This window comes from Melanerpes formicivorus, unplaced genomic scaffold (assembly GCF_026170545.1).
Source record: "Melanerpes formicivorus ecotype bairdi unplaced genomic scaffold, bMelFor1.0.p_v2 SCAF_23, whole genome shotgun sequence".
NCBI lineage: Eukaryota > Metazoa > Chordata > Aves > Piciformes > Picidae > Melanerpes > Melanerpes formicivorus.
The window spans coordinates 4,287,619-4,313,952 of record NW_027142375.1 but is presented as its reverse complement, the minus strand read 5'-3'; the positions used below and the strand labels follow the sequence as shown (position 1 = coordinate 4,313,952).

The following is a 26,334-nucleotide window of genomic DNA, read 5'->3' as shown; positions in this document are numbered from 1 at the left end:
AGTGCAAGAAAAGCAAACCACAGATAAGAGCATTTGGCAAGGGGTAGGAAATATGTGACACAAGATGTGAATCCTTAGATTCACTCCTGCTGGACACAGAGGAGCATGTTGCCTCATTTCCCCTCCTTTTATGGCTCACTCTGGAGATGAAATATTTAGGGTTCCTACCCCTTGCAGAATGCAAACCAGGAGGAGACCTGCTGAAGCCACAGGGCAAGCCATAGTAGAGGACAGCAGTCATGGTTTTATCCAAAGGACTGACATTGACAAGTTAGAGATGGGTAAAGAAGGTCACAGAAGAGCAGTAGGAAGTAGCAGTATGGTGCCAGATTTGCTTACCTGCCTGGGTTTTGTCTGTTTGCTTGCCTGCTCTTTAGCAGACAAATGGCCACTAACAAGTGCTGCCCATGACACTACAGCAAGCAGAACTTAATGAGACTTCTGTGGCACCATAGCTGTTGGGCAGCCCCCATGCAGGTTTTGAACACTGTCCAGTCGTCCCAGTCTGCCAGGCTTGTCTTCCAGACATGTGACAGCAGCTGAGCCTAATCCAACTCGACAACTGCACTTTCCCAGCTACCTCTGCAGAGTCAGGGAGCTGTAATTAAGGCTGTGTTAGCATTTCAGTTATAAAGTCCTACTTTGGAGGGTTCAATCATCTGCATTTAAGACATCCTTACAGAGTGGCAATTTGGCACACAGGGATGAAAACTCTGAAAAAGAACAGCTCGTAGAAAAAGTTCAGTAATAAAAGGTTTCATTGATTTCAACTGCATAGAATGAGGCACAGGCACTGGCTGCTGATCTGGGGCACTTTGAAACCCCTGGTAGGGCTGAAGTACTGCACTGCTTTGGCTGCAATTTCAGGTGTGCCTGCAAGTATTGGTATCAGCACCTTCCAGCACTGAGGTCTAGCAAATCATACAATCATAGAATTGTCAGGGTTGGAAGGGACCTCAAGGAGCATCTAGTTCCAAGCCCCCTGCCATGGGCAGGGACACCTCACAGTACATGTCAGGTAGTGATAGGACTAAGGGGAATGGAATGAAGCTGGAAGTGGGGAGATTCAGGCTGGATGTGAGGAGGAAGTTCTTCCCCATGAGAGTGGTGAAGCCCTGGAAAGGGTTGTCCAGGGAGGTGGTTGAGGCCCCGTCCCTGGAGGTGTTTAAGCCCAGGCTGGATGAGGCTCTGGCCAGGCTGATCTAGTGTGGGGTGTCCCTGCCCATGGCAGGGGTGTTGGAACTAGGTGATCCTTGTGGTCCCTTCCAACCCTGAATGATACTATGATACTATGATACATCACTTTGCTCAGAGCCACATCCAGCCTGGCCCTTAAAACCTGCAGGGATAAGGCTTCCACCCCCTCCCTGGGCAACCTGTTCCAGTGTCTCACCACCCTCATGGGGAAGAATTTCTTCCTAACATCCAGTCTGAATCTACCCATTGCTATTTTTGCTCCATTCCCCCTAGACCTATCACTACCTGACACCCTGAAAAGTCCCTCCCCAGGTTTCTGGTAGGCTCCCTTCAGATACTGGAAGGCCACAATAAGGTCTTCTCAGAGCCTTCTCTTCTCCAGATTGAACAGCCCCAGCTCCCTCAGTCTGTTGCCATAGCAGAGGAGCTCCAGCCTCATGGCCCTTCTCCAGACACCTTCCAGCATGCCCAGATCCTTCCTGTAACAGGGGCTCCAGAACCAGACACAGTACTCCAGGTGGGGTCTCACCAGAGTGGAGAGGAAGAATCATCTCCCTCAGCCTGCTGGCTATGCTTCTCTTGATGCAGCCCAGGATGTGATTGGCTTTCTGGGCTGCAAGTGCACACTGTCTTAATGACAGTGCCAGGGAGACAGGTGAAAAGTTCTTCAAACACTTCAAGCCAGCACAAACCAGGTTTGGGTAGTGCTTTCTGTTTGTTTGGTTTGGTTTTAATAGTGTGCTGATTTCCTTAGAGAGGGACTGCTCTCTGGACACTGTGGAGCTCTGGCGTGGATGAGCACCTGAGGGTATGCTGACACTGCAGTCACCACTGCAGCTGTTTGGTGGTGCAGAGGTACACAAGCCCACAGCAGCCAACAAAAGGGGAGCACGAGGCCCTCTCTGCCCAACACACTGATTCTCAGGTAGGCTTGCAGGTTATGCTAAGCTTCACAGAATCACAGAAAGTTAGGGGCTGGAAGGGACCTCAAAAGATCATCCAGTCCAACCCCCCTGCCAGAGCAGATCACACAGGAACACATCCAGGCAGGTCTTGAGTATCTCCAGAGAGGGAGACTCCACAACCCCCCTGGGCAGCCTGTGCCAGCGTTCTGTCACCTTCACAGTGAAGTAATTCTTCCTTCTATTTCCATGGAACTTCCTATGCCTCACCATCCACCACTGGCCCTTGTGCTGTCATTGGGCACCACTGAGCAGAGCCTGGCTCCAGCCTCTTGGCACTCACCCTTCATGCATTTAGAAACACGAATGAGGTCACCCCTCAGCCTCCTTTCCTCCAAGCTGAAGAGCCCCAGCTCCAAGCTTCATGCTTCTACAGGTAGTCACTGCTCACAACTCACATCCAGAAATAGTGATTGCTTTCTGGAGGTAAGAGCCACAAAAAACTTGCCATGTAGACTGGAGATGTAAACAGGCATGTATGAGTCTTCACTCCCTCATGTGGTAGCATTACCAATACTAAGGATCAGAGGAGATCTCCTAGCTATGTGCAAAGATACTCTAAGACGCCAGCCAACAACTCATGTGTCTCTAGCCATTTACACAGCACCAGAACAAGAGGACACAGTCTCAAGCTGCACCAGGGGAGGTTCAGACTGGATGTTAGGAAGAAATTCTTCATGGAGAGAGTGATTGCCCATTGGAATGGGCTGCCCAGGGAGGTGGTGGAGTCACTATCATTGGGGTGGTTAGGAGGAGAATTGATGAGATGCTTGGTGCCATGGGTTAGCTGATTAGATGGTGTTGGATGATAGGTTGGATGTGATGATCTTGAAGGTCTCTTCCAACCTGCTCCATTCCATTCCATTCCATTCCATTCCATTCCATTCCATTCCATTCCATTCCATTCCATTCCATTCCATTCCCCCTGGATGTCTTGCTAATCCATTTCAACTCCAAAACACAGCAGCTCAGATGCCGGCTTTAAAAGCCTCCCTTCTCTGCACCTAGTAGAGAATTTGACTGAAGGTGTTGCACAACTAATTGCTACTTGGATTGCTCAGACCTCCTGTAGCTGACAAGAAGCAAACCAAAGAATCACATGAAACTATCCTATGCGACATTTAGACATCCTGTAGCTGAGAAGAAGATATCCATGTTAAACATTCTGTGCAACTGTGCTTATCTTCTCTGTCACCTGCTTGAAAAGGCTGATGGAAAATAAAACAAAGCTTCCTAAGAGTGTTGCCTGAAATCAGCAAATTGTCATTCTATTAATTTTTCTGACTTATTCCTGCCCTGCTTCAGGGAGCCCAGAAATTCCTGGAAAGAACAGACACTGAAATCTCATTTATATTAGCGTGTGCCATCATTAGCTGGAAGGGTCTGCTTCACTGAGGGCCTCTCTAAACCTTGTCTGGTTTCAATCAAATCACCCAAAGAAACAGCAAATGTTTCCTTTAGAGAAGCTGTTTCTCACTCATTACAACACTCAGTTATAAATCAATCAATCAATCAATCAGCCAGACATGCTGTCTATATGCCACAAAAATGATCACTTCTGATACCTGCTCTGACCTCAGAGGAGACCTCATTGCTGTCTACAACTACCTGAAGGGAAGCTGTAGCCAGGTAGGGGTTGGTCTCTTCTCCAGGGAACCAGCATCAGAACAAGAGGACACAGTCTCAGGCTGTGCCAGGGAAGGTTCAGACTGGATGTTAGGAAGAAATTCTTCACAGAGACAGTGATTGCCCATTGGAATGGGCTGCCCAGGGAGGTGGTGGAGTCACCATCACTGGAGGTGTTCAGGAGGAGAATTCATGGGGTCCTTGGTTGCATGGTTTAGTTGATTAGGTGGTGTTGGATGAGGGGTTGGACTTGGTGATCTTGAAGGTCTCCTCTCCTCTCCTCTCCTCTCCTCTCCTCTCCTCTCCTCTCCTCTCCTCTCCTCTCCCCTCCCCTCCCCTCCCCTCCCCTCCCCTCCCCTCCCCTCCCCTCCCCTCCCCTCCCCTCCCCTCCCCTCCCCTCCCCTCCCCTCCCCTCCCCTCCCCTCCCCTCTCCTCTCCTCTCCTCTCCTCTCCTCTCCTCTCCTCTCCTCTCCTCTCCTCTCCTCTCCTCTCCTCTCCTCTCCCCTCCCCTCCCCTCCCCCCTCCTCTCCTCTCTTCTCCTCTCCTCTCCTCTCCTCTCCTCTCCTCTCCTCTCCTCTCCTCTCCTCTCCTCTCCTCTCCTCTCCTCTCCTCTCCTCTCCTCTCTCCTCTCCTCTCCCCTCTCCTCTCCTTCTCTCTCCTCTCCTCTCCTCTCTCCTCTCCTCTCTCCTCTCCTCTCCTCTCTCCTCTCCTCTCTTCTCTTCTCTCCTCTCTTCTCTTCTCTCCTCTCCCTTCCCTCCTCATCTAGGGGAGTGTCAGTATGATCCAGATTAAGCTGACTCCCAAGAGCTGGCACAACATACTGATATAATGCACATCCTCTCATTAAAAGGAGAAAGAGAATGAAAAAAACACAAAATAAAAGTCACCTTTTATTAAGTTTCATCTTTTCAAACACCAGACCAGAATCACTGCAACTCTGCACTCTTGCCCAATGCAAACGATCTGCCCTGGGGTCAGTTCCAGCCTTCTCCCTTGCAGTATTTTACATCATCATAATAGATTTAATCACTGCAACATTCATTTTTTGAGAATTAGAAGAATGAAACAAAATCAGTGGCAAGATACAGTGCTGTTCCCCATTCCTTGCACACTACCCCTCAGAACACAGCAATTCTGCTGTCTCAGCAGCATTACACTTGTTCCTGAGTTGCATCCATTCTACACATCTTACCTCTTTGCACTTCCTAGCCCCCTCCCTAACAGTAACTCATGGCCTTGTGTCAGACCCCGACCCAAGTGAAAGTACTACTAAGCCAGGCTTTTTGCAGCACACCTAACTGTGGGCCAGGATCCTCAGCTAGCCCAGTCCTCCCCTTCCTTGGGTCATCCAGGTGCCTTCCACTAGTTAAATACACTTAGTGTCCATGGAATTACAGACAGAGGCAATCAAAACCCAAACCAGAGAGATTGTTCCCTTTTGCTTATAATTCATGGAAGCATACATACCTGAGGTCAAAGTCAAGGAACTGAAGAATAGAATAGAATAGAATAGACCAGACCAGACCAGACCAGACCAGACCAGACCAGGTTGGAAGAGACCTTCAAGATCATCGTGTCCAACCTATCATCCAACACCACCTAATCAACTAAACCATGGCACCAAGCACCCTATCAAGTCTCCTAAACACCTCCAGTGATGGTGACTCCACCACCTCCCTGGGCAGCACATTCCAATGGCCAGTCACTCTCTCTGTGAAGAATTTCTTCCTAACCTCCAGCCTAAACCTCCCCTGGAGCAGCCTGAGACTGTGTCCTCTTGTTCTGGTGCTGGTTGCCTGGGAGAAGAGACCAACCCCTACCTGGCTACAACCTCCCTTCAGGTAGTTGTGGAAACCAATAAGGTCACCCCTGAGCCTTCTCTTCTCCAGGCTAAGCAACCCCAGCTCCCTCAGCCTCTCCTCACAGGGCTGTGCTCCAGACCCCTTCCCAGCTTTGCTGCCCTTCTCTGGACATGCTCCAGCATCTCAACAGCCTTCCTAAACTGAGGGGCACAGAACTGGACACAGGACTCAAGGTGTGGCCTAACCAGTGCTAAGTACAGGGGCAGAATGACCTCCCTGCTCCTGCTGCCCACACTGTTCCTGATCCAGGCCAGGATGCCCTTGGCCTTCTTGGCCACCTAGGCACACTGCTGGCTCATGTCCAGCCTACTGTCAACCAGTACCCCCCAATAACAAAGAACCTCCCAGTACATTTAAGAACAGATGCAAACACACAGTAGCCCTCTCAGCAATACAGTGAATAGTACTTGCTGCAGACCATACTAGAAGCATAGAAAAATAATCACTTTTAAAGCCTGGAGCTCTAAATTCGACTGTCAGATGCAACATCAGATGAAAACATAACAGATGGCCTACTGGAGGTTCTAATTATCTCCTTTAAATGCTCTCTGCATCAGTCACCTCGAGTTGGGCTCTTAGTGTCTGTATAGTAAGTACATTATACAAACAACCCCTAGGTTACATTTAGCTGGCAGCATGAGTACTGGTGGTTGCTTTGTGATTCAGCCACTCTAACACGTGGTTGCTGTTGTTCTGGTAAGGTTTTGTTGTTGTTCTCATGGTTTTTTCAAATGCCTTTTTGTTTGTCTTCCCTACAAGCACTCCAAGTCCCAGTTAAAACAGCATGCAGCAGACAAACTCAGCCCTTGAGCAAGTCTGCAGTTTGAACTACACTGCTCCTACCTGCAACAGCAGATGAAAGAGCAGCCTGTAAAATTACCAAGCAGCTATCAAGCAGAATGGACTTTAATGCTTAACCAGGCCAATCAGCACTTTTCCAGCAGATGCCTCTGGTTTTTCCCCACAGGACAAAGTCTAACAAACAGCAAGCTGGTGGTCAGGCAAAAATGAAGCTACCATAATGGCAGGCTTGTATGATTCAGCCAGCATAACATTCTCAGCTTACTCCCTTCATCCAGAACATCCCAGATTTTAATTCCCAGATCTTGATGGCTATGAGTAAGTAAAAGAGAAAGTCTAAAGTGTTATCTCCACTGTTTCTATGCACTCTTCTGGAAAGCCTGGTGTGCATTCATCTCTATCTTTTTTCTCTTTACAATTACTTAATTGCATCATGCAATGATTCCTCTAATAGCTCTACAATTGCACTTTGGTCCAGTGCTGATGTAGAAGTTGCACCAGTTGCTCTTCTGGAAACCAATTCAGGCTTGTTTAAAACACTGCACCATCTTCATCTTCTACTACAGGTTAGACCGAGTCAGCCAAGGAAATTCCTAGAGGGAAACAAAACACAAACCCACCACCACATTAAAATGAACAAACAGTGAAATGGACAGGATACAAATACAGCTTAACTACCAGATGGAATCAGAATGGGCTGGGCCAGAAGGGACCTCCAAAGGTCATCCAGTCCAACCTCCCCGCAGTCAGCAGGGACAGCCCCAACTAGATCAGGCTGCCCAGGGCCTCATCGAGCCTTGCCTTGAATATCTCCAGGGAAGGGACCTCAACCACCTCCTTGGGCACCCTCACAGTGAAGAACTTGTTCCTAACATCCAATCTAAATCTGCCCTTCTCTAGTTTGAAGCCATTGCCCCTTGCCCTGTCACTGCAGGCCTTTGTAAACAGTCTCTCTCCATCCTTCCTGTTGGCCCCCTTCAGGTACTGGAAGGCTGCAATTAGGTGTCCCTGGAGCCTCTTCTTCTCCAGGCTAACACCCCCAGCTCCCTCAGCCAGTCCTCATAGCAGAGGTGCTCCAACCCCCTGATTTTGACCCTCCTCAGGTCCATGTCCTTCCTGTACTGAGGGCTCCAGACCTGTACACAGTACTCCAGGTAAGGTTGCAGTAGAGCAGAGCAAAGTGGCAGAATCACCTCTCTGGATCTGCTGCCAGTGCTGCTTTTGATGCAGCCCAGGATGTGATTTGCCTTCTGTGCTGCAAGCTCACACTGCCTGCTCATCTCCATAAGCAATAAAGACTGTTTATAAAAGTTCAGTCTCATTTTGTCAGGAATTCGAAGGAGCCACAAATTCAGGCAACAGTCATTAAAGATACTATGCATTAATCACAGCCAATGGAAAAAACTAAAGAACAAAAGGCAAGGAAAGCAGAAGGCACAGTGTAAAAGCATCCATTCTCCTGTCTTTGACTTCTAAAGCAAATCTTTCTGCCTTGCAACTGTCTCTGCCTTCTCTGCAGTTTAGGGGACACTTCCTGAGGCCTGCCCAGGTGAAGCTTGAAGACAGACACACATACCTGTTTCTTCCTCTCGGACTGTGGATCAATCATCACATTTATAAGTGCAGGTGTTTGCTTGTCAGTCAGGCTCGCTTTCAGAGCGTTCTGCAATTCTTCGGGTGCTTTAACAAAGTATCCTTTACCTCCAAAGGCAGACATAACTTCCTCGTAGTGTGAATTTGGCAGGAGAGAAACAGGAGGTACACTGTAATCAAATGGAAAACCTCTGCTTAATGGTAGGGAAGAACTGCCAGACTGACCAGTTACTTCAGCACTGGTCTTAGAGTGTAAGATGATTATTGTGCTGGCCTGATGAACTCTTCTGGGCTGGAAGAACTACATTTCCTACACCACTTCAGCTGTGTTTATAGCGTAGCATACTCATTTTCATCTTCAGGAGACATTCCTGAGCAAAGTTGTGTAAACTGTAGCCTGGATTAGGTTGCTCTGGCTTGCTTTCAGTAACTGGTTCTTAAATGAATTTAGCCTAGGACTAAGTTCCCTTTAAGAATCATAAAGCACTGGAAGCCAAGAGAAGAGCCATTTCAGTCACTTCTTCCTTAATTGACAGGACACACTTTAAAATGCTCACCATGTAGCAGGATCTCCAAGCTTTGATATCTCCTTCCAGGAATCTGCATCCAAGCCAGTGTAAATCCCATTGTTGTTCACTACAATGATCACAACTGGCAAGTTGTATCTAAAAAAAACCCAAAAGATGCATTTGGAAGACTGCTGAAATACCTGCCCCTTTCTCTGAGGTGCTGTGAAACTTTTCCTTTAAATAAATAATAATAATAATTTAAACCCCATGATTTACTCCTCACAACCTACACTCACCAAGAAGGACCATGTATAGTTTTTGGCCTGTTCTCACAGAATCATAGAATTGTCAGGGTTGGAAAGGACCTCAAGGATCACCTAGTTCCAATCCCCCTCCCATGGGCAGGGACACCTCACACTACATCAGGTTGCTCAGAGACTCATCCAGCCTGGCCTTGAAAACCTCCAGGGATGAGGCTTCCACCACCTCCCTGGGCAACCTGTTCCAGTGTCTCACCACCCTCATGGGGAAGAGCTTCTTCCTAACATGCCAACGCCATGTGCTTACATGCAACCCATCCAACAGCAGCATCCTTGTCCTTCTAGTTAAGCTGATCCTGGCAATATATGAGGAGGGTCTTGTTGAGCAAAAACCAGTTACCTGCAAATAGTTTCCACCTCCATCCCAGAAAATCCAAAAGCACTGTCCCCTTCTATGCAGATGACTCGCTTTTCAGGGGTTCGGTCTTTAGCTACCATTGCAGCTGCTATAGCAAATCCCAGCCCAACTCCCATGGTTCCAAAAGTACCTGCATCAAGCCTGGAGGGGAAAACACACAATTACTATTCCTGTATTTCTACCCAAACTTTTAAGCTAATCCATACTGAATTAAGTTCACTTTGAAAGAAGTTCTCCAATGCTATTCAAATACTGTTTCCTAAACCAGCAGCTATACGGAGAGATCAGAGGCACAGATTATGCCAAACATTTGGTAGGACTGCAAGAGTGTTAAGTGATATCACAGGATGTTAGGGGGTGGAAAGGACCTCCAGAGATCATTGAGCCCAACCCCCCTGCCACAGCAGGACTAGAGGATCTACCACAGGTCACACAGGAATTCATCCAGATGGGGCTTGAAAGTCGCCAGGGAAGGAGACTCTGCAACCTCTCTGGGTAACCTGTTTCAGTGCTCTGTGACCCTCACAGTGAAGAAGTTCCTCCTCATGTTGAGGTGGAACCTCCTGTGCTGTAGTTTATACCCATTGCCCCCTGACCTATCAGAGGCTGCAACTGAGCAGAGCCTGTCCCCTCCCTCTTGACAGCCCCCAGGTATTTAGAAACATTAAATCCCCTCTCAGTCTTCTCTTCTCCAGACTGAACAGCCCCAGGGCTCTCAGCCTCTCTCCACAGGGCAGTGCTCCAGTCCCTTCATCATCCTCATAGCCATCTGTTGGACTCTCCAGCTTGTCCCTGTCCCTCCTGAACTGGAGAGCCCAGAACTGGATGCAATATTCCTGGTGAGGTTTCACCAGGAATGAATATAGGGGGAGGAGAACCTCCCTTGATATGCTGGACACACTCTTCTTAATGCATCCCAGGATCCCATTGGCTTTTCTTGGCCACAAGTGCACATTCCTGTCCCATGCAGAACTGGTTATCCAGCAGGACTCCCAGGTCCTTCTCCAGAGGGCTGCTCTCCAGCAGATCACCTCCTAACCTGTACTGGTGCAGTTTATTACGAGCATACTGGAACTCTAATTAAAACTAAGAGCTCTGATACACCAGTTGCACTACAGTGCAGAATAGAGCAGCACTGTAATTGTGTTCTTTTAGCTTGCACAGGCAGAGTATTCCAAAACCATTCAATTACTGTGGAGATGGGCAGACTACACAAAACCTTTCTACATTTAATTCCCTGGAGAGGAAACTACAACTCTGCAAGCCATGGGTTACACACTGCTGTCCAAATTCCAGTCTTCTGTTCAACTTGAGAAATCCAATTGAAAGCTGTAATGAAGTTAGGTCATTTCAGCCAGGAGCACATAATGGATATAAAAAGTACATAAAGGACTGAATTACTCTGGGGTTAACTTCCCAGAGTTGCTGCCGGATGTGCACAATGCGATCAGGAAGGACAAGCAATGACTCCTGCCCTTGTTTTAAATGAGAGGAGGGAGGAAATGCAAACTCTCCCCCCAACTTTACTGGAAGAATGTTGGGTTTCTTTTTTTGTTGTTTTTTTTTTTGTTTTTTTTTTTCTGTTTGTTTGTTGGTTTACAAAGAAATATTTAGGTTCATGTAGGCCTTCAGAGCTACTTTCACCCAAAGGCATCAGCTGCACAGTTAGATCGGTATTTCACCTCAGCAGACAGAATTCACTTTCTCCCAGCCCCCTCAAGAAACAGCACTGCTGACATAAAAACTAGCCTACACAGGATTAAAGGGAAATGGAGGGCAAAGAGGCTGGTGAGAGGCCTCGAGCACAAGCCCTGTGAGGAGAGGCTGAAGGAGCTGGGATTGTTTAGCCAGAAGAGGAGGCTCAGGGCAGACCTTATTGCTGTCTACAGCTACCTGAAGGGAGATTGTAGCCAGGAGGGGGCTGGTCCCTTCTCCCAGGCAACCAGCCCCAGAACAAGAGGACACAGTCTCAAGCTGCACCAGGGGAAGTTTAGGCTGGATGTTAGGAAGAAGTTCTTCACAGCAAGAGAGATTGGCCATTGGAATGTGCTGCCCAGGGAGGTGGTGGAGTCACCATCCCTGGAAGTGTTACAAAAAGGATTGGCCGCGGCACTTGAAGCCATGGCTCAGTTAGTCACAATGTATTTGGTACTGGCTTGGACATGATGATCTCTGAGGTCTTTTCCAATCTGGTTGATTCTATTTTTTTATTTAGAATAGAATTAACCAGGTTGGAAAAGACCTTTGAGATCATTGAGTCCAACCTATCACCCAACACCACCTAATCAAACAAACCATGGCACCAAGCACCCCATCCAGTCTCTTCCTGACCACCTCCAGTGATGGTGACTCCACCACCTCCCCGGGCAGCCCATTCCAATGGCCAATCACTCTTGCTACGAAGAGCTTCTTCCTGACATACAGCCTAAACCTCCCCTGGCTCTAAGCAGGACTATAAAAACTCTGCACCATCATACCTCTCAACTAAATGAAAAAGATTTCTACCCAGCTGTAGGCCAGTTGAGTCAGCACAACAAAAGAAATGCTGCACCTTTGTCGAGGGTGGTAGTTGGGGAGCATCGTTCGTCCAATGTCCATGGTGTTTGCTCCCTCGCTTACTAAGATGCAGTCCTTGGGTAGCAGTTCTCTGATGTGGTGAAAGACTGTGTAATAATTCATGGGCAGGGATTTCTGCAATGCTAAAGACTTAGAAATAAGAGACATTAGTAACTCCCACAGGCAGGAATTTATAATAGGGTGCAGAATTGATGCATCTAAACAGTAACAAAGGGGGCAAGAAATGCACTCTGCAAGGTAGGGCTGAGTTAGGCTCCCACAGACTGCATCAAAGCCACTCCTTCTGTGTTTATCCTGGTGACACCAAGTATCAGAGGCTCACTCAGCTCAGCAACCCTTGTATGGCCTATGATTAACAAGAAGCAATTAAAACTTGGTTTCCTCTGAAAGGCAAATGAATTTTTCTGCACACAGGTTTGAGTATACATAACCCTAAGTGAGCTGTCAGCTGTGTGCTGGGAGGGAGTTCAAAAATGTGATGTGCTGGGACAACTTAATTTTAGATCTCAGTCTCTGAACTGCAGAGTGTGAGTTGCATAAACCAAGCATTATGTCAAGCATCTGTGGTCTTTTTGCCTTAACAGCTACTTGTTTTTAACATAGATTATACTTCCACCAGCACTGATAAAGAGTACAATTACAGAGCTAAGAATGCACCTTCAGGTTAGTTAGATTCCACTTAGAGGTACCTGCAGTACCTGCCCATTGCTCAGAAGTCACCCTCCTTAACAGAGCACTTGGGGCTGTGGTCTCCTACTACTGGCTTTTAAGAAGCCAGTCACAAAGTTCAACGACTTCCACACAGTTTGAATTGATACAAAACCTAGAAAACTTACAGGTAAGGATTAACTTACAGTTCATAAGTCTGGCAAGAGCAAGCCCATATCAGAAGGGCATACATTTTTCACAGCCAGGGTGCTGTGACTGTCAGAAATAATTGAGGAGCTTGGCTACAGACGAGTGACAAAACTGAGCACGCATTGGTACCTGCTGCGAAACCTCCTTCCTTCCTTTCACAGAACACTACCTTTGATCTGTCCTCATTGTATGCTATCTTCTCTTTTAGCCTCTTCCACCACTCTGAATCAGGAGGGTATTTCCATGGCCTTTTGCTGAATTCCTCTAAGAGCTGGAACAACATTGAAAGGTGGCACAGACTGATGTCAGCATATGGAATAAGACCATCGCGAGCATCGGGAAAAAGGATCACGGCCAACACTAATTAGAACCTGGAATCTTAAATCTGGGAACAGGTTGGGTGCACAGCATCTGGCCCTGCACACTGCACTGGTTAGGCCACACCGTGAGTCCTGTGTCCAGTTCTGGGCCACTCAGTTTAGGAAGGAGGTTGACTTGCTGGAATGAGTCCAGAGAAGGGCAACAAAGTTGGTGAGGGGTTTGGAGCACAGCCCTGTGAGGAGAGGCTGAGGGAGCTGGGGTTGCTTAGCCTGGAGGAGACTCAGGGGTGACCTTATTGCTCTCTACAACTACCTGAAGGGAGGTTGTAGACAGATGGAGGTTGGTCTCTTCTCCCAGGCAACCAGCACCAGAACAAGAGGACACAGTCTCAAGCTGCACCAGGGGAGGTTTAGGCTGGATGTTAGGAAGAAGTTCTATACAGAGAGAGTGATTGCCCATTGGAATGGGCTGCCTGGGGAGGTGGTGGAGTCACCATCATTGGAGGTGTTCAGGAGGAGACTTGATGGGGTGCTTGGTGCCATGGGTTAGTTGATTAGATGGGTTGGATTGGTTGATAGGTTGGACGCGATGATCTTGAAGGTATCTTCCAACCTGGTCTGGTCTATTCTATTCTATTCTATTCTATTCTATTCTATTCTATTCTATTCTATTCTATTCTATTCTATTCATGGGTATGTTGCCTGAAAAATGGTTTTCCTTGAGTATTTTTTGTTCGGTTGGCTTGGGCTGTTGTTTTGAACTGGTAGCTTATTTTCTATAGGTCAGAGGAAACTCAGGTCAAAACAGGAGGGCATTAGGTATTACGTTACCTGTTTAGTCACAGCGTTTATGTCACCTAACAGAACTGCAGCTGGCCTCACGTTATTCCCCAGCTCTTCTGCACAAATATCAACCTGGATTTCAAAAAGAAAGAGCTCTTTAATATCCTGGAGTTAAAGGTAAATGGTTTTTTTCAGTTCAGGTGAGGAACACTGTTGGACAGCATCTTCATACCACGCTTTGGCTATACAGAGAACTTCCTTTGCCTTTCCTTGGAAGGACATCAGGAATTTTTTTATCCTAAATACTATGGTACATAGTCATAAAAAAAATCATTATATATATATACACATATGCATGTAGAATTGACTGCTTCTTTCACTCTTCAGGCTTGAGAACATCACAGAGAAGATGACTTTAGTGGTAAATACATAGAATCAAGAAGCTTGGAAAAGACCTCAGAGATCATCAAGTCCAACATATAACCTAATACCTAACACCTCCTGACAACTAAACCATGGCTCCAAGTGCCACATCCAAGCTGTGTTTGAACATCTCCAGGGATGTGGACATCACCACCTCCCTGTACAATATACCTTTGGTCAGTTTTCTCTTCCAATTCCATGTTCAGTTCTCACTGTGGTAGTGAGGCTGCAGCTGAAGGAGGACATTTCCTCCCACCTCCTTTGGTCAAGACCCCAAATCAGTGGGTTTCACTGATAGTCCTTGTGATTGCATGCCCTAATTTAATCTGAATTCAAGATAAGGAGGATCCAGTTCCTGCCCCTACCCCATTCTCCAGCCTCAGAAGAATTGTCACAGTCCCTTGCTGGAGACAATCATAGAATCATAGAATTGTTAGGGTTGGAAAGGACCTCAAGGATCATCCATTTCCAACCTCCCTGCCATGGGCAGGGACACCAGAGTCACATCCAGCCTGGAGACTACATGGGAACTAAAAATCTAGGCCAAGGTATACTTTTAAAATCAGTACAAAGCAGTAAGCTTCTGACTGAGAAAATGTTGTCCTGCTTCTAGCACAAAGAAACTCAAATGTAAATTGCAACTATTAAAGAAACTTCCCCACTCTCTTTATCACTGATGTATGAGACTCTAAGGTTACAGGGTATAGTAACTGATGACCAGGTCACACAGACTGTGAACTGAAGTGGCTTTTTAATGCTAACCCTTGACAGCAATCAGACTTTAAGGAAGAGATGTTAAGGACCCAAACAATTTAGTGACTTGTCCTTTGCAAGAGCTGGCAGGCTGCCACATACATTAGTTTGTTAAATAGCCTTTCTTCCTCTTACTAACATTTTGGAGTCACAGAGCTCTTACAATGACTGACTCTGGATATGAAAGTAGCTCTGTTTCAAGGAAAGTGCTGCTGAGAGAGCAAAGAGCATGAAAGATTTCACAATTTCAAGACAATTTCCCTTCAGTCACAGGAAATCCAGCACACCAAAGATCACACAAGCATCATGAGTCTAATCCTGTATGAGTCAATTACATAAGTGTCTGCCCTTCTCATTACAGCAACACCAAGTTCTTCATAGCTAGAAAAATGCTGTACCCATAGCTAGGAAAAATAAGGAGGGGGGAAAAAATAATTGAAAGAAATCAGAAGTATTTCTGAGGAACTACCACAACTACATCCACTACACTACACTGTCCCCTGGGCAGTATTTGCCACATGAAGCACACTACCAAGATAACTTACAGTAATTGCTCCAGGAAATGCTAAAACACAGGGGACTTCCTTCAAATGAGGATCTCCTTGCTTACCTGAATCACCTTCACATCTGGTCGAAACCTTGGGGGAAGGCCAAAATGCAAAATCCAATTCAACCTTGCACCAAACAAGATGATTACATCAGCATGCTGTAATGCCCTAAAATAAGGGGAAACAAGAGAAGCAGATAAAGGCAATTACTGTTAAGTGTTTTCAAACCACCACAGCAAACCCTGGAATATAAGTACAATCCTTCCTTCCTCTAAGATGCTTTCTTAGCCCCCAAACCCTGCATCCTTTCACACAGCAAACCATTAAGCCATTCCTGAGTTAAGGAACTCAAGGTTAAGGAACTCAAGAAGAAAATTAGTGACTGTTTTCCTCACACACTCTGCTTGGGAGAGGAATTGTTATGCTTGGAGATTAACAACAAGCTGTAAAGATGCTGAGGTTAAAGCAAATGACTTAGCACAGTCACACTGGCAACAGTGAGTGCCAAATGAAGACTGCTAGGGAGCTCTCATCTTAGACTCCTGATAAGTCACCTTGCAGCTGGGTAGACTGTTTGGTGTATTCCTTTTTGTGTCAGTTTTAGGCTGTGCCTAGGGAAATTTTCCCCACATTGAGTAGGGAAGTGGTGGAATGCAAATAAATTCCCATTGGATGTAAAAGGGAAAATAATGATTAGGTCTAAAAAATCCCACTGGTCTGGTAACTAACACAAAGCTAATTGTATTAACTAACTTCTTCTCTCTTTTCAGCTTCTTAGCTCTAGCTGATACCAGCTGCTGCTTTTGCTTGGCTGCATTCTTGTTGTGGCTAAGTACTAACAAGCTGCTCTCTGCCCTTCCCTCTCTCGTTTCCCTTGTATAGAGTGGGGGAAGGGAGCAGGGAGGGGGAAGCTGTTGGGAACCCCCTGGTTTTGTCCAGGGTGTTGTTCATGAGTTGTAAATCCATGTAAATATTGTATACTTTGTACATATCCATTGCATTCCATATTTCTAGATTTCAGTGGGCTTGTAAATACAGCTTCATTTCTTTCCACTGAGCTGGCCTGGCAATTTTATTGTGGGGGGTAATTTCAACCCACCACACTTTTATTCTCTAGCTCAACAGCCATAAAGCTACATTACTCCAAGCACCCAAATGCTCCATCTGCAAGCTGACTGTGCACACTCAGCCCTAACAGGGCTCTTGTAAGTCCATTCATATTAATTTTGCCAAAAGCCAAAAAAGGTCTCAGAATTGACATTTAACAATAGTCCTTCAGTGTAGCTTGAAATACAATCAATTGCACATCATGTTTAGGAAAAAGGTATTCCAAACACCATGCAGAGACAGCAGAGAGCACAACTTCCAACTGCAACATCTGCATCTTCAGCTTCTATTGATGGTGATAAAATGAAAAGCTCTTAGTTTGCCTGGAGCACCAAGCTAAATGTTTAACAAACTGTTTGCCAGTTTCATTTTTAGGTTACAAAACACATACTGCTTGCCACAGGCTTTCTAGCTACAGAGTATTAGCTCTCAGAGCAAGGATCTTCCTGACCAGCCTTCTAAGCATTGTCAAAAGTGATCCACCTAAATCTGCTGTCTCCTTCCAAGCACAATCTTCAGTGCTCTAAACTGAGGTGCAAACTGTGGTTGAAAAAACAAACTTTGATTCTCTGCATTGTGTCTTCCCTGTAGGCCACCACAATTCTTAGTTGCTGCTCAGAGGCTAAGATGAGAAGCTTTGCTTTATATTTACATTGATCTTGCTGCAGCTACACAGTTTGGATGGTTATCAGGAACTACTCCTTTGGCCATTGGTGTAGGCAGAAAAGGCAGTCCACAAAGGTCCACCAACTTTCTGATGCTGTTCTCAGCACGTGAATAAGCAGCCCCTGAAAGAAAGGAAAGAGACTGCTTAGTACTACAGAAACCTGCTGCATTCACTTGAACTTTGATTAACCTGATTATGCTAGTGGCAGAGCCACAAGTTGCTCCAGGGGAGGTTTAGGTTGGACATGAAGAAAATTTTCTTCCCCTTGGGGGCTGTCAAGGCTTGGCCCAAGCTGCCCAGGGCAGTGGTGGAGTCCCCATCCCTGGAGGGGTTTCAAAGACATGGAGATATGATTTAGCAGTCACCTGTCAGTGCTGGCTTAACAGTTGGACTTTGATGATCTTAAAGGTCTCTTCCAACCCAAAGGAATCTAAGACTAAGGAGGACTACTTCCCATTATGAAAGCTGCCAGTTAATTTTCATTCTGGAGAACCCAAAGCAATGTGTCAAGCTAAAGGCATTTGGGTTCAATTTTCCTGTGTTTCTGACAGAAGCCTTTTTTTTCTGCTGTTGTTGGTTGGTTGTTGGGTTTAATGCATCATCTGAACTATTTAGCTATTTCTGGCAGGAGAAAATGGGAGATTTTTGTTAATGTAAGAAAAAACACAGTTTTGAGTGGGTGAAGTTTGGTGTCATGGGGCAGAGAATTCTGCAGCAGCAACCTGTATGCTGTGTCATGTCATTCACACAAAGAGTAATTGCCCGTTGGAATGTGCTGCCCAGGGAGGTGGTGGAGTCACCATCCCTGGAGGTGCTCAAGAGGGGATTGGATGTGGCACTTGGTGCCATGGTCTAGTCATGAGGTCTTGGGTGACAGGTTGGACTTGATGATCTCTGAGGTCTTTTCCAACCTTGTTGATCCTATGATAAGTCAGTTACTTAATTCATACCCAGCAGACCTGTATCTTCACTGCAGTGACTTCACATTCCACAGGGAGGGACAAAAAATAAGCAAACCAGCACAGAGAACAACCATTCTCCACCTTTAGGCACAGCTCTGTTTCAGGAATGAAATACACCAGCAGAAAAGTGGTGAGGCCCTGGAATGGGTTGTCCAGGGAGGTGGTTGGGGCCCCGTCCCTGGAGGTGTATAAGCCCAGGCTGGATGAGGCTCTGGCCAGGCTGCTCTAGTGTGGGGTGTCCCTGCCCATGGCAGGGGGGTTGGAACTAGATGATCCTTGTGCTCCCTTCCAACCCTGACTGATAGTATGATAATACAGCCTGCTCTTAAAGTCTGTACACCAGCATTAAGAGTAGCACTCTGTGCTGCCCCATGTCCACAGACTTGTGCTAAGAGCAAATGGAAAACCAACCTTGGCTTATTTTGATTCTTGCTATGTGTGGCAGAGCATCAGACAGGGAACACCACTTCTGTATCCTAACAGAATTTGTTTTGAGTTTTGGAAGAGATCCCCTGCTGTTGTCTCTGGGCTGAAGACAATAGTTATCAGGTTGGGTTTTTTTCCTACTTAACCTTGTCTTCTATTAATTGCTTCCTCTCTTGAACTAACTGAAAAACCAACCAAACAACAGCCACACAACAGGGCAGATTTTAACAGCAAATTTCAAAGAGGTTTTTATGTGTTGGGGTTTTTTTTTGTGTGTTGGGGTCTTTTGTTTGCTTGTTTGAATAGAGAAAGGGAGATGGGCAACACTTATGGGGAAAACAAATCACTTTGGTCATAGTAGTATCATAGTATCAGTCAGGGTTGGAAAGGACCACAAGGATCATCCAGTTCCAACCCCCCTGCCATGGGCAGGGACACCCCACACTAGATCAGGCTGGCCAGAGCCTCATCCAGCCTGGGCTTAAACACCTCCAGGGTCATTTGTTCTGATTCCAAACTCACACTGCTCAAGGCTACATTAAAGCACGCTACCTTTACCAACGATGAGGAGAGGCTGCTTGGAATGAGCAAGGATAGATGCTGCTTTGGACACAGCAGAGCATTCAGCTGTGCTGATGGGAGGTGGCAGGCAGCATTCTGCATACCTGGAAGTCAAGCAAAGCAAAAGAATCTCTTAAAAACAGTTCAAAGCAGGGCATGTGAAAGCGCACCCCTGCTTTTCTGCATACAATCACACTTCCTACAGACCATTCTACTCACAGCACTTATCAGAACATGAACATTATTAACACAGCCTTTGAAGATGTTCTTGGATGTTTCTTTAATCTTATGGGCAGTGTGGTTCCAGGGATTTACAAAGTGATGTCACTGTATTGCCATCACACTAATTCACTCCTCTTTTGCACCTTTCACTACCAATCTGTACAACTGGAGGCTACATTTGGAGGCTGGATTTTTGAACATCATTACAGGTCTTGCGGCAAATTATTTTCTCTATGGCTGTTTATCTTCTTATTAAGAAAACACAACAGTAACACAAATGAAATGTGGTATTCAGTGACTCAGGAAAAGAAAAGGAATGCAATAATTACGCACTTGACAGAGCTCTTATTCACCTGAAGAGTCACAAAATCCCCAGGAATGTCAACATAGCAGCAGCCTGGACGGCCATACATGCTGGTTCTTACAGCCTAGAAGAGAGACAATCACAGGGTAAGGGCAGCTGTTGATCTGTTACAGGGTAGGAGAGCTCTGCAGAGGGACCTTGCCAGACTGTACAGATGGGCAGAGTCCAGGGGCATGAGATTTAACACATCTAAGTGCCAGGTTCTGCACATTGGCCACAACAACCCCAGGCAGTGCTACAGGCTGGGGTCAGAGTGGCTGGAGAGCAGCCAAACAGAAAGGGACCTGGGGGTACTGGCTGACAGTAGGCTGAACATGAGCCTGCAGTGTGCCCAGGCAGCCAAGAAGGCCAATGGCATCCTGGCCTGCATGACAAATAGTGTGGCCAGCAGGAGCAGGGAAGTCATTGTGCCCCTGTACTCTGCACTGGTTAGGCCACACCTTGAGTACTGTGTCCAGTTCTGGGCCCCTCAGTTTAGGAAGGATATTTTGACACTTGAACATATCCAGAGAAGGGCAACAAGGCTGGGGAGAGGCCTTGAGCACAGCCCTGTAAGGAGAGGCTGAGGGAGCTGGGGTTGCTTAGCCTGGAGAAGAAGCAGCTCAGGGGTGACCTTATTGCTGTCTACAACTACCTGAAGGGAGGTTGTAGATAGGCAGAGGTTGGCCTCTTCTCCCAGGCAGCCAGCACCAGAACAAGAGGACACAGTCTCAAGCTGCACCAGGGGAGGTTTAGGCTGGATGTTAGGAAGAAGTTCTTCATAAAGAGAGTGATTGCCCATTGGAATGGGCTGCCCAGGGAGGTGGTGGAGTCACCATCACTGGAGGTGTTTAGGAGGAGACTAGATGGGGCAGTTGGTGCCATGGGTTAGTTGATCAGATGGTGTTGGGTGATAGGTTGGACTTGATGATCTCAAAGGTCTTTTCCAACCTGGTTAATTCTATTCTATTCTTTAAAAAAGACTTGCTATAAAGCCCTTTGGGGTAGTTTTAGGCTGAGGCCTAGAAAATTTTCCACAGATCTTGAGTCAATAAACCTAAATCAAAGTACCACTGGATGGAGAAGAAAAAGAATGATAAGATCCAAATCACGCCACTGGGCTGGTACCTAACAGAAAGCTAGTTGTGTAACCTAACTCTTTCTCTTTGTTTTGTTTGCTCTAGCAGATACTAGCTGGTTGCTTGCTGACCTTGGCTGTGGTCTTTGTTGTGGCTCAGTACTGACAAGCTACTCCCTGCTTTTCTCCTCCTTTCTCTTGTCCTGTGTACAGGGGGGGGAAGAGGAGAAAGCTGTTGGTAACCCCCTGCTTTTGTCCAGGGGGGCTCTTGTGTTGTTTATAAATTGTAACTACTGTGTGCTTTGTACATATTCACTGCATTCCATATTTCTAGATTTTAGTGTGCTTGCAAATATAGCTTCATTTGCATCCATCTGAGCTAGTCTGGCAATTTTATTCTGGGGGCTAATTTCAACCCACCACACTCCTCTGTAGGCAGAGAAGAAACATGCTGTTTCATCTGGCTGAAGAGGGAAACCTCCCATGGACTGAATCATAGCCATCAATTCATGTCTTGATACCTACTTACAGCTTCCTCTACATGGCTTCTGAAGCCTTTCAGTAGAGGCACAGTGTTAGACTGTAATTTCTTTTGCTTAATTTACAGTAAGACAACTGCATTATCAGCTGTTGTATTTGGAACTATAAATAGAAATCAGCATGGAAGTTGTAATTTAAAGTAGCCCAGACAGGAAATAAACCAAGACAACCAATCCCTCCTTTTTCTACTACTTTTGATTCCAGTTCTTCTGTTACAGAGAGCTGCTTTGCTGAATTTGCCCCCCTGGAAGCAGCATCAGAGTGTGCAGAGTTTAGGCTGGCATGGATGAAGTGTTGCTGTAGCAATACACTTCTGGAACCCTTTCTGAAGCATTGAGATAAGGATGTTCCTCTCTCAAAAAACCACCAACCAAACCAACAAACAAACTCAAAATCCAAACACAGCCACCTCCACTGCCCCCCACCCCCACCTCCAAATCTTCTTCACAGGTGGCAGAAGGGCTTAAGTTTGCAGTATGACATTTCTAGTTGCTGCACTTCTCCCTAAAAGCATTTCTTTCAGTAAAAAATGTCAGCTTTGACTGAGGCAAGTGAAAAATGCTGCAGGAATCAATAAGCATCACAGAATGGTCTGGGTTGGAAGGGACCTCCAAAGGTCATCTAGTTCAACCTCCCCTTGCAGTAAGCAGAGACATCCCCAACCAGATCAGGTTGCCCACAGTCCTGTCAAGCCTCTCCTTGAATATCTGGAGCCTCAAACACCTTCCTGGACAACCTGTTCCTGTGCTCCACTACCCTCCTGGTAATCCACATTGGACCAGAACATATATCTAACTTGTTCCATAGCATTGCTCATAGGGAAAAACCTCCCTGGTTGTTAACTTACTTAACCAGCATCACCTAACATCTGCAGGATCAAACTATTTACAACAACTGACCAAAACCATAATGCCTCAGAATGTATACAGGAGGAGATAAGTACTTAGCATTCTGTTGCTGATTCAGTATTTTTTTTCCCATACCTTTTCAATAACAGCAGGAATCACTTCTAAGCTGCTTGGACGGACAGACAGCTTGCTGTACAGCCTGCCAGCTTCAACCTGAATAAATGCATAGAACCATTATACCAACTCACCAAAGTGACTGGCTCATTACCATCCCATTTGAACATTCACAAAAGGGAAGAAATTCCAAATAGGAAGCAAGAAGCTGAAGACCCTATTTGAAAAGTGCAGTTCCTCAGCTGATGGAAATTGCCAAAGCCAAACTCATTCCCCAGGAGCTTAAGCAATCTTGTTATTTTAAGTATTTTTCCACGGAAAGTGGCGATTCTTTTCTTGGAAAGCTTAGTTTTGCTTCATTCCATGTCAGAACAGGCAGAGAATGGCAGTTTACCAGCTGAAAACCCAAACCAGAGCATGAACTCTACCCCGAGTACGGCAAAGGCACGGTGTTAAACACAGCAGAGTAGCCGCAATGCCCACGTTAGACCAGCAGAGGGCGCAGGCCAACAGCATTGAGAGCGCTGTTAGGCAATGTTAACGTTTGGGATTGGGATTCCCACACCCAGCAGGAAACGACACCCCATTATTTAACTGAGACTTTTCCGTAGGAAGTTGTGTACGTCTGTGTACCTGTGGGAATTCTTGGAAAGCTCCCATGGTTTCCTGATTTCTGTCAGAAGAGCCTCCAATAACAATCAAAGGCCTAGAAAAGTACAGTAAAAAAACAACAAACAAAACACAAACCCAACAACCCCAACCAACCAACCTTAAGCCTTTTTTTGTTTTGTTACTGCAATCACATCTCTAAACTCTCCTTATGCTCAAATCCTAATGCTCTTGGCATGTTGTGCATGTTCAGTGTCCACAAATGAGAACAGAAATAGGAAGGGTCCAGTACAATACAGGACTAACTTCTAAACACCGTGCCACAGGGCAGACTACAGCTCAAAGTAGGCATGATTTTCCTCATGCTGAAGTGAAATCTCCTATGTTTGTACCCACTGCCCCTTATCCTGTCAGTGGGCATCACTGAAAAGAGTCCAGCCCCATCCTTTTGACCCCCCACCTTTTAGATGTTTACAAACATCCCCTCTCTGTCTTTACAGGCTGAAGACCCTCAGATCTCCCTTCACCTTTTGCCACATGTACAGAAGAGAAGGCTCAGGGCAGACCTTATTGCTGTCGACAACTACCTGAAGGGAGGTTGTAGCCAGGAGGGCGCTGGTCTCTTCTCCCAGGCAACCAGCACCAGGACAAAGGGACACAGTCTCAAGCTGCACCAGGGGAGGTTTAGGCTGGATGTTAGGAAGAAGTTCTTCATGGAGAGAGTGATTGGCCATTGGAATGGGCTGCTCAGGGAGGTGGTGGAGTCACCATCACTGGAGGTGTTTAGGAGGAGACTGGATGGGATGCTTGGTGCCATGGTTCAGTTGATAAGATAGTGTTGGATGATAGGTTGGACTCAATCTCAAAGGTCTCTTCCAACCTGGTTAATTCTATTCTATAGGCCACAAGCCAGGTATCCAGACCTTATCTCAGACAACAGTAAGTTTGTCAGAAAACAGAAATGTCTCTTCCAAATATATAAGCAAGTGCCACAAATGGTTCTTTCTTACAACCAAACCCATAACTGTTCAAAAGCAAGGTTTTCATAGGATCCTTTTTCTTTCCCCTCCCCCCCCCAAAGGCCACATAGGGACAGCAAAACTTTAGTCAAGAACTCATTTCCTAAAACAGAATTTGAACACTAAAAGGTCTCTTTTTTAAGTGTCAGAGAACTGACTGGCAGTGATTGATCAAGCTTCCCTTGCCCACCAGTCGCTGCTAATCTGATGCTCCAGATCGCTGCGCTTGGTATTCCCGGAGCTCCAACCCAAAATACCTGAAGGAGCTTTCCAAGCAGCTTTCAATGGCAGATCAGCTAAAAGCTGCCACATATCAGCAAAGGCTTGTGGAAGTGCAGAGTGGTAGCATCTACATGATTTAATTCAGTACTGAACTGCTGCTGTGACTGTCTGCGTGGGGAGTAAACAGGGATTTTAGCAAGGCAGATGTCAGCTCGCTCACGCATGGAATTCAAAGGCAATGTGGATTCAAAGACTCTCTAAAGACTCTCCATGATCCATAATGTTATTCAGCATTACAGGCCTGAGCAACAAGTACATTATTGGAGGTGTTCAGGAGGAGACTTGATGGGGTGATTGGTGCCATGGTTTAGTTGTTTAGGTGGGTTGGACGCAATGATCTTGAAGGTCTCTTCCAACCTGGTCTATCCTATCCTATCTTATCCTATCCTATCCTATCCTATCCTATCCTATCCTATCCTATCCTATCCTATCCTATCCCTCAAATGTATCCATACCATCAGGTATACCAACAGATTTTCATATATATATATATACATATGTGTAACAGGGCAGGACAAACTGAAGAACGTTATTCAGGAGAACACAAAACCAACCCCAAAACTAAACAGGAACTAAACCACTTTCAGCACTGGTAAATGGAAGAATTATCCACAAGAAAGAGAAAAAGAAGTCCTATACTAAATACTGTGAAGCTTAACATCTGAAGCAGAGAACAGCAAGCAATTACTAGAATTGTAAAGGTGAAAGGTAGTTAAATTACCAGCAGTTGATGGTTGCATTGGCCATCCCACCAAGGACGTGTAAAAAGCCTGGACCAGACACTACAAGGCACACACCGGGTCTGGAGAAAGAGGGGGAGAAAAAAAGTCAAAACAAACAAAAACAGAGGGAAAAAAGAAGAGGAAAAAAAAAGGAAAGTGAGCACAGGGAAATGAATCAACAACCACAGGTCATGAGGGAGCTGGGAGTGTTCAGTGCAGAGAAGAGGAGGCTCCAGGGAGACCTAATAGCAGCCTTCCAGTACCTGAAGGGGGCCTACAGAAAGGATGGAGAGAGACTGTTTACAAAGGCCTGCAGTGACAGGACAAGGGACAGTGGCTTCAAACTAGAGAAGAGCAGATTTAGATTGGATGTTAGGAACAAGTTCTTCACTGTGAGGGTGGTGGAACACTGGAACAGGTTGCTTAGGGAGTGGTTGAGGCCTTTTCCCTGCAGATATTCAAGGTGAGGCTGGACAAGGCCTGATCTATTTGGGGATGTCCCAGCTGACTGCAGGGAGGTAGAACTGGATGACCTTTGGTGGTCCCTGCCAGCCCAGCCCATTCTATGATTCTATGAATATCAGATGAACTTAAGCACCTCCTTGTGTCTGCCCTGAATCACTGCAACAGAAATATTGATTAACAATGATTGACAGTCACTTTAAAATTCATCTTCCATTTTAACTGGCCTACATCTGCACACAACAAAACCACCCAGCTCCAACACAGTAAAATGTTCCTAGCTTTTGAGTCTGACACAGACAATACTATAAATGACATTATGGCATGAAGAAATAGGGAACATACCTGCCAGTCAAATACCCAACAGCAGATGCAGCATAGCAGGCCTGTCAAAAATATTTGAGTTAGTGTTATTTAACATTAATTATTACTATTATTATTGCTATTATTATTACTCTTTATTACTGCTATTATTATTACTCTTTATTACTATATTTATTTTATGGTATCTTGTACATAACTTCACAACTTTCAACAAAAATAACCAAGTAGAGATTCTCCCCCAAGCTTAAAAGTAAGGCAAAGCAACCTTTCACCTTCCCCATGGTAAGAGGTGTTTTGGGAGGGTGTATGTGTCCCCTCCACATTTCTTGCTCCTGTTGCTCCGTGATATTACATTAGGAATATCTGGGATTCAAAGAAAGAAAAAGAATTCCAGCCACATGAAAGATAACCTCTAAAACCAGAACAACATTAAGAAACTTTGGGATTCTTCTTTCTCCTTTCCTTATGTCTCAGACATGGAGAAGAAAAATGCCACTAGTGCCCAACAGTTAGGTAACAATTTCATGACTTATCTGTGTGAAAGTTTAGAAGTATTTG

General features: G+C 45.9%; 1 protein-coding gene across 1 annotated transcript in view; it reads right to left on the bottom strand.

The window, feature by feature from the left end:
- Nucleotides 1–4,662: 4,662 nt before the first annotated feature.
- The window catches only part of HACL1 (2-hydroxyacyl-CoA lyase 1), a 25,870-nt gene continuing 4,198 nt past the window's right edge, over nt 4,663–26,334 (bottom strand). The window contains exons 3-17 of the mRNA XM_068152355.1: nt 25,798–25,838; nt 24,990–25,070; nt 22,992–23,064; nt 22,380–22,457; nt 19,769–19,863; nt 19,205–19,317; nt 17,250–17,385; nt 15,553–15,658; nt 13,815–13,898; nt 12,833–12,934; nt 11,780–11,934; nt 9,211–9,369; nt 8,599–8,706; nt 8,025–8,211; nt 4,663–7,041 (exon numbers count right to left, since the gene is read on the bottom strand). Coding sequence (XP_068008456.1) covers nt 7,009–7,041; nt 8,025–8,211; nt 8,599–8,706; nt 9,211–9,369; nt 11,780–11,934; nt 12,833–12,934; nt 13,815–13,898; nt 15,553–15,658; nt 17,250–17,385; nt 19,205–19,317; nt 19,769–19,863; nt 22,380–22,457; nt 22,992–23,064; nt 24,990–25,070; nt 25,798–25,838 — 1,551 coding nt within the window. The 3' untranslated portion in view covers nt 4,663–7,008. The remainder of the gene's footprint in view (nt 7,042–8,024; nt 8,212–8,598; nt 8,707–9,210; nt 9,370–11,779; nt 11,935–12,832; nt 12,935–13,814; nt 13,899–15,552; nt 15,659–17,249; nt 17,386–19,204; nt 19,318–19,768; nt 19,864–22,379; nt 22,458–22,991; nt 23,065–24,989; nt 25,071–25,797; nt 25,839–26,334) is intronic.